Source organism: Salvelinus sp. IW2-2015, linkage group LG6.2, assembly GCF_002910315.2.
Source record: "Salvelinus sp. IW2-2015 linkage group LG6.2, ASM291031v2, whole genome shotgun sequence".
NCBI lineage: Eukaryota > Metazoa > Chordata > Actinopteri > Salmoniformes > Salmonidae > Salvelinus > Salvelinus sp. IW2-2015.
Genome location: NC_036846.1, coordinates 19785230 through 19793514, shown reverse-complemented (window position 1 = coordinate 19793514; position 8285 = coordinate 19785230). Strand labels below are relative to the sequence as shown.

Genomic DNA, 8285 nt, shown 5'->3' with positions numbered 1-8285 from the left:
CTTGTCTACTCTCTTCTTCTCTCTGCTAACAGAGTGGCTGGTCTACTCTCTTCTTCTCTCTGCTAACAGATGGCTGTCTACTCTCCTTCTTCTCTCCTGCTAACAGAGTGCTGTCTACTCTCTTCTTCTCTCTGCTAACAGAGTGGCTGTCTAACTCTCTTCTTCTCTCTGCTAACAGAGTGGCTGTCTACTCTCTTCTGACAGAAGTGGGCTGTCTACTCTCTGCTAACAGAGTGGCTGTCTACTCTCTTCTCTCTCTTCTAACAGAGTGGCTGTCTACTCTCTTCTTCTCTCTTCTAACAGAGTGGCTGTCTACTCTCTCTTCTCTCTGCTAACAGAGTGGCTGTCTACTCTCTTCTGACAGAGTGGCTGTCTACTCTCTTCTACTCTCTGCTAACAGAGAGTGGCTGTCTACTCTCTTCTTCTCTCTGCTAACAGAGTGGCTTGTCTACTCTCTTCCTCTCTCTGCTAACAGAGTGGCTGTCTACTCTCTTCTTCTCTCTGCTAACAGAGTGGCTGTCTACTCTCTGCTAAAGACGTGGCTGTCTACTCTTCTCTCTTCTAACAGAGTGGCTGTCTACTCTCTTCTCTCTCTTCTAACAGAGTGGCTGTCTACTCTCTTCTTCTCTCTTTCTAACAGAGTGGCTGTCTACTCTCTTTCTTCTCTCTTCTTAACAAGTGGCTGTCTACTCTCTTCTCTCTCTTCTAACAGAGTGGCTGTCTAACTCTCTTCCTTCTCTCTGCTACAGAGTGGCTGTCTACTCTCTTCTAACAGAGTGGCTGTCTACTCTCTTCTTCTCTCTCTAACAGAGTGGCTGTCTACTCTCTTCTTCTCTCTGCTAACAGAGTGGCATTCTACTCTCTTCTTCTCTCTGCTAACAGAGTGGCTGTCTACTCTTTCCTCTCTCTTCTCCATGAGTGGCTGTCTACTCTCTTCTTCTCTCTGCTAACAGAAGTGGCTGTCTACTCTCTCCTTCTCTTCTAACAGAGTGTCTGTCTACTCTCTTCTTCTCTCTGCTAACAGAGTGGCTGTCTACTCTCTTCTTCCTCTGCTAACAGAGTGGCTGTCTACTCTCTTCTTCTCTCTTCTAACAGAGTGGTGTCTACTCTCTTCTTCTCTCTGCTAACAGAGTGGCATTCTATCTCTTCTTCTCTCTGCTAACAGAGTGCTGTCTACTCTCTTCTTTCTCTCTGCTAACAGAGTGGCTTTGTTACTCTCTTCTTCTCTCTTCTAACAGAGTGGCTGTCTACTCTTTCTTCTCTCTGCTAACAGAGTGGCTGTCTACTCTCTTCTAACAGAGTGGCTGTCTACTCTCTTCCTCTCTCTGCTAACAGAGTGGCTGTCTACTCTCTTCTCCTTGCTAACAGGTGGGCTGTCTACTCTCTTCTCTCCTGCGACAAGAGTGGCTGTCTACTCTCTTCTCTCTCTCTGCTAACAGAGTGGCTGTCTACTCTCTTCTCTCCTGCGACAGAGTGGCTGTCTACTTCTTTCTTCTCTCTGCTAACAGAGTGGCTGTGTCTACTCTCTTCTTCTCTCTGCTAACAGAGTGGCTGTCTACTTCTTCTTCTCTCTGCTAACAGAGTGGCTGTTACTCTCTTCTCCTGCCCGAAAGAGTGGCTGTCTACTCTCTTCTTCTCTCTGCTTAACAGAGTGGCTGTCTACTCTCTTCTTGACAGAGTGGCTGTCTACTCTCTGCTAACAGAGTGGCTGTCTACTCTCTTCTTCTCTCTCTAACAGAGTGGCTGTCCTACTCTCTTCTAACAGAGTGGCTGTCTACTCTCTTCTTCTCTCTGCTAACAGAGTGGCTGTCTACTCTCTTCTGACAGAGTGGCTGTCTACTCTCTTCTGACAGAGTGGCTGTCTACTCTCTGCTAACAGAGTGGCTGTCTACTCTCTTCTTCTCTCTGCTAACAGAGTGGCTTGTCTACTCTCTTCTAACAGAGTGGCTGTCTACTCTCTTCTCTCTCTCTTCTAACAGAGTGGCTGTCTACTCTCTTCTCCTGCCGACAGAGTGGCTGTCTACTCTCTTCTTCCTCTTGCTAACAGAGTGGCTGTCTAACTCTCTTCTGACAGAGTGGCTGTCTACTCTCTGCTAACAGAGTGGCTTGTCTACTCTCTTCTCTTCTCTCTGCTAACAGAGTGGCTGTCTACTCTCTTCTTCTCTCTTCTAACAGAGTGGCTGTCTACTCTCTTCTTCTCTCTGCTAACAGAGTGGCTGTCTACTCTCTTCTTCTCTCTTCTAACAGAGTGGCTGTTACCTCTCTTCTCCTGCCGACAGAGTGGCTGTCTACTCTCTTCTTCTCTCTGCTAAAGAGTGGCTGTCTACTCTCTCTTCTGACTAGAGTGGCTGTCTACTCTCTCTGCTAACAGAGTGGCGGTCTACTCTCTTTCTTTCTGCTAACAGAGTGGCTGTCTACTCTCTTCCTCTCTCTGCTAACAGAGTGGCTGTCTACTCTCTTCTTCTCTTGCTAACAGAGTGGCTGTCTATCTCTTCTTCTCTCTGCTAACAGAGTGGCTGTCTACTCTCTTCCTCTCTCTGCTAACAGAGTGGCTGTCACCTCTTCTTCTCTCTGCTAACAGAGTGGCTGTCTACTCTCTTCCTCTCTCTGCTAACAGAGTGGCTGTCTACTCTCTTCTTCTCTCTGCTAACAGAGTGGCTGTCTACTCTCTTCTTCTCTCTGCTAAACAGAGTGGCTGTCTACTCTCTTCTTCTCTCTGGCTAACAGAGTGGCTGTCTACTCTCTTCTGACAGAAAGTGGCCTGTCTACTCTCTGCTAACAGAGTGGCTGTCTACTCCTTCTTCTCTCTGCTAACAAGTGGCTGTCTACTCTCTGCAACAGAGTGGCTGTCTACTCTCTTCTTCTCTCTGCTAACAGAGTGGCTGTCTACTCTCTTCTGACAGAGTGGCTGTCTACTCTCTGCTAACAGAGTGGCTGTCTACTCTCTTCTTCTCTCTGCTAACAGAGTGGCTGTCTACTCTCTTCTTCTCTCTGCTAACAGAGTGGCTGTCTACTCTCTTCTAACAGAGTGGCTGTCTACTCTCTTCTTCTCTCTGCTAACAGAGTGGCTGTCTACTTCTTCTTCTCTCTGCTAACAGAGTGGCTGTCTACTCTCTCTAACAGAGTGGCTGTCTACTCTCTGCTAACAGAGTGGCTGTCTACTTCTTCTTCTCTCTGATAACAGAGTGGCTGTCTACTCTCTTCTAACAGAGTGGCTGTCTACTCTCTCTCTAACAGAGTGGCTGTCTACTCTCTGCTAACAGAGTGGCTGTCTATCTCTTCTTCTCTCTGAATCAGAGTGGCTGTCTACTCTCTGCTAACAGAGTGGCTGTCTACTCTCTTCTTCTCTCTGCTAACAGAGTGGCTGTCTACTCTCTTGCTAAAGAGTGGCTGTCTACTCTCTTTAACAGAGTGGCTTGTCTACTCTCTGCTAACAGAGTGGCTGTCTACTCTCTTCTAACAGAGTGGCTGTCTACTCTCTGCTAACAGAGTGGCTGTCTACTCTCTTCTAACAGAGTGGCTGTCTACTCTCTTCTAACAGAGTGGCTGTCTACTCTCTGCTAACAGAGTGGCTGTCTACTCTCTGCTAACAGAGTGGCTGTCTACTCTCTTCTAAACAGAGTGGCTGTCTACTCTCTTCTAACAGAGTGGCTGTCTACTTCTCTGCTAACAGAGTGGCTGTCTACTCTCTGCTAACAGAGTGGCTGTCTACTCTCTCTGCTAACAGAGTGGCCTGCTACTCTCTTCTCACAGAGTGGCTGTCTACTCTCTTGCTAACAGAGTGGGCTGTCTTACTCTCTGCTAACAGAGTGGCTGTCTACTCTCTTTCTAACAGAGTGGCTGTCCTTACTCTCTGCTAACAGAGTGGCTGTCTACTCTCTTCTAACAGAGTGGCTGTCTACTCTCTTCTAACAGAGTGGCTGTCTACTCTCTTCTTCTCTCTGCTAACAGAGTGGCTGTCTACTCTCTTCTAACAGAGTGGCTGTCTACTCTCTGCTAACAGAGTGGCTGTCTACTCTCTTCTAACAGAGTGGCTGTCTACTCTCTTCTAACAGAGTGGCTGTCTTCTCTCTGCTAACAGAGTGGCTGTCTACTCTCTTCTTCTCTCTGCTAACAGAGTGGCTGTCTACTCTCTTCTTCTCTCTGCTAACAGAGTGGCTGTCTACTCTCTGCTAACAGAGTGGCTGTCTACTCTCTTCTTCTCTCTGCTAACAGAGTGGCTGTCTACTCTCTGCTAACAGAGTGGCTGTCTTACTCTCTGCTAACAGAGGTGGCTGTCTACTCTCTTCTCTAACAGAGTGGCTGTCTACTCTCTTCTAACAGAGTGGCTGTCTACTCTCTTCTTCTCTCTGCTAACAAGAGTGGCTGTCTACTTCTCTTCTTCTCTCTTTCTAACAGAGTGGCTGTCTACTCTCTTCTAACAGAGTGGCTGTCTACTCTCTTCTAACAGAGTGGCTGTCTACTCTCTGCTAACAGAGTGGCTGTCTACTCTCTTCTAACAGAGTGGCTGTCTACTCTCTTCTTCTTCTCTGCTAACAGAGTGGCTGTCTACTTCTCTTCTAACAGAGTGGCTGTCTACTCTCTGCTAACAGAGTGGCTGTCTATCCTTCTAACAAGTGGCTGTCTACTCTCTTCTAACAGAGTGGCTGTCTACTCTCTTCTTCTCTCTGATAACAGGAGTGGCTGTCTACTCTCTTCTAACAGAGTGGCTTGTCTACTCTCTTTCTTCTCTCTGAAACAGAGTGGCTGTCTACTCTCTTCTTCTCTCTTAACAGAGTGGCTGTCTACTCTCTCTTCTAACAGAGTGGCTGTCTACTCCTCTTCTAACAGAGTGGTGTCTACTCTCTGCTAACAGAGTGGCTGTCTACTCTCTTCTAACAGGTGGCTGTCTACTCTCTTTCTAACAGAGTGGCTGTCTACTCTCTTCTTCTCTCTGCTAACAGATGTGGCTGTCTACTCTCTTCTAACAGAGTGGCTGTCTACTCTCTTCTCTCTCTCTGTAACAGAGTGGCTGTCTTACTCTCTTTCGATGGCTGTCTACTCTCTTCTAACAGAGTGGCTGTCTACTCTCTTTGCTAACAGAGTGGCTGTCTACTCTCTTCTTCTCTCTGCTAACAGAGTGGCTGTCTACTCTCTTCCTCTCTCTGCTAACAGAGTGGCTGTCTACTCTCTTCTTCTCTCTGCTAACAGAGTGGCTGTCTACTCTCTTCTCTCTCTTCTAACAGAGTGGCTGTCTACTCTCTTCTTCTCTCTGCTAACAGAGTGGCTGTCTCTCTCTCTTCTAACAGAGTGGCTGTCTACTCTCTTCTTCTCTCTGCTAACAGAGTGGCTGTCTACTCTCTTCTTCTCTCTGCTAACAGAGTGGCTCTACTCTCTTCTTTCTCTCTGCTAACAGAGTGGCTGTCTACTCTCTTCCCTCTCTTCTAACAGAGTGGCTGTCTACTCTCTTCTTCTCTCTGCTAAAGAGTGGCTGTCTACTCTCTTCTCTCTCTTCTAACAGAGTGGCTGTCTACTCTCTTCTTCTCTCTGCTAACAGAGTGGCTGTCTACTCTCTTCTTCTCTCTGCTAACAGAGTGGCTGTCTACTCTCTTCTTCTCTCTTCTAACAGAGTGGCTGTCTACTCTCTTCTTCTCTCTGCTAACAGAGTGGCATTCTACTCTCTTCTTCTCTCTGCTAACAGAGTGGCTGTCTACTCTCTTCTCTCTCTGCTAACAGAGTGGCTGTCTACTCTCTTCTTCTCTCTTCTAACAGAGTGGCTGTCTACTCTCTTCTTCTCTCTGCTAACAGAGTGGCTGTCTACTCTCTTCTTCTCTCTGCTAACAGAGTGGCTGTCTACTCTCTTCTTCTCTCTGCTAACAGAGTGGCTGTTCTACTCTCTTCCTCTCTCTGCTAACAGAGTGGCTGTCTACTCTCTTCTTCTCTCTGCTAACAGAGTGGCTGTCTACTCTCTTCCTCTCTCTGCTAACAGAGTGGCTGTCTACTCTCTTCTTCTCTCTTCTAACAGAGTGGCTGTCTACTCTCTTCCTTTCTCTGCTTCACTTTTATCTACCTGAGTCCCAAATGGCAACCCATTCCCTATATAGTGCACTAACTTTGGATGTTCCCACTGTCTCAATCATCTTCCCGCTACAATTAAATTGGTGACAATATTGAGTAAAAACACACAAATCAGCATTTAACTCTAAACTATATCTTTATTGAGACAGTTTCATTGAGTTACCTTCTCTGAGCTCTGTGTGAATAACACTAGTCAGAAACCCTGGGGAGTCTTGGAGCGCTGCCATCGCTAAACTCTTAAACTCGCCAGCAGCAAATGGAGGGATTACATCCCAGCTGACACCATCTCATCCCTAATCTCTGTTAATCTGCCTGTCTAATCTCAACCCATAATCTGGAAACCTCTTTCTACTGAAAACTGATATCTAGTGTGCTGAACTCAATTCACCTCTCTGTAAACTCCTGAGTAGTGATGCTGGAAAACACAACAACACACAGACAACAACACACAGACAAACACTTTTGTTGACGAACCGTAGATTCCAGTGGAGATGCAAGGGAACGCCTGGGGGTAGAAAACACAGTGTAAAACAGAGAACATACATTTAAAACTGATTGATGATAATAACCCTTCCACCCCCCCTCACCACAGTGCGTAGCTTGGTATCGGTGGCCTTCTGCAGGCTGTGATGGTAGCAGTCCCTGAGGCGGCTCCTCTCCTCCTCCCCCACTTCCCCCATCGCTATGGGCCCCACTGTGTGGATCACATCTGGAACACACAGACAGACACACACATATACATATATATATATATATAGAGAGAGAGAGAGAGTCAGAGAGAGAGTCAGAGAGAGAGAGAATGACAGAGACGAAGAGGGAGATTAAGTTAATTTACAGCACACTGCAATCAACAAACTGCACTACTCTGGTATTCTGAACACAATACCGACAGGAACACAGCATCAATCTATTACTACACTGAAGCCCTTTTCCTTCTGGATTGGCTTGTCACAGAGTGCATTAGCTCTGTGCACTGAGCCACAGTCAAGAGCAAGGGGACCTTTGGGGGTCTGGGTGGGTTAGTAAAGGTTAGAGGGGGTCTCTGTTAGGAACACAAAAGGTCAACCATCACAGTACTCCAGTTAAAAGCCCAACATGACTCAAGGTTCAGAGTAGGGTCATTTATGGTGGCTATCCATCTGCATGTCAGAGTGATAAATGTCAGGGACGCAGACTGTCACCACCACACTATACCACTGAGTCTGAGTCACCACCACCACACTATACCACTGAGTTAGTCACCACCACACTATACCACTGAGTCTGAGTCACCACCACACTATACCACTGAGTCTAAGTCACCACCACACTATACCACTGAGTCTGAGTCACCACCACACTATACCACTGGAGTCTAAGTCACCACCACACTATACCACTGAGTCTGAAGTCACCACCACACAATACCACTGAGTCTGAGGTCACCACCACACTATACCACTGAGTCTGAGTCACCACCACACAATACCACTGAGGTCTGAGTCACCACCACACTATACCACTGAGTCTGAGTCACCACCACACAATACCACTGAGTTCTGAGTCACCAAAACCACACTATACCTCTGAGTCACCACCACACTATACCACTGATGTCTTGAGTCCACCACCACACTATTACCACTGAGTCTGAGTCACCACCACACTATACCTCTGAGTCACCAACCACACTATACCACTGAGTTTGAGCACCACCAACACTATAACTCTGAGTCACCACCACACTATACCACTGAGTCTGAGTCACACCACACTATACCACTGAGTCCTAAGTCACCACCACACTATACCACTGAGTCTGAGTCACCACCACACTATACCACTGAGTCTAAGTCACCACCACACTATACCCACTGAGTTCACCACACACACAATACCACTGAGTCACCACCACACAATACCACTGAGTCTGAGTCACCACCACACTATACCACTGAGTCTGAGTCACCACCACACTATACCACTGAGTCTGAGTCACCACCACACTATACCACTGAGTCTAAGTCACCACCACACTATACCACTGAGTCTGAGCCACCACCACACTATACCACTGAGTCTGAGTCACCACCACACTATACCACTGAGTCTGAGTCACCACCACACATACCACTGAGTTTGAGCACCACCACACTATACCTCTGAGCACCACCACACAATACCACTGAGTCTGAGTCACCACCACACAATACCTGAGTCTGAGTCACCACCACACTATACCAATTCTG

General features: G+C 47.1%; 1 protein-coding gene across 1 annotated transcript in view; it reads right to left on the bottom strand.

Annotated features, from left to right (window-relative positions):
• Positions 1-6785, bottom strand: part of LOC111965932 (ADP-ribose glycohydrolase MACROD1) — a 14171-nt gene extending 7386 nt beyond the window's left edge. Inside the window, exons 1-2 of the mRNA XM_070444273.1 lie at positions 6645-6785; positions 6532-6562 (exon numbers count right to left, since the gene is read on the bottom strand). Of these exons, the coding sequence (XP_070300374.1) occupies positions 6532-6562; positions 6645-6737 (124 nt within the window). The 5' untranslated portion in view covers positions 6738-6785. The remainder of the gene's footprint in view (positions 1-6531; positions 6563-6644) is intronic.
• Positions 6786-8285: the final 1500 nt, after the last annotated feature.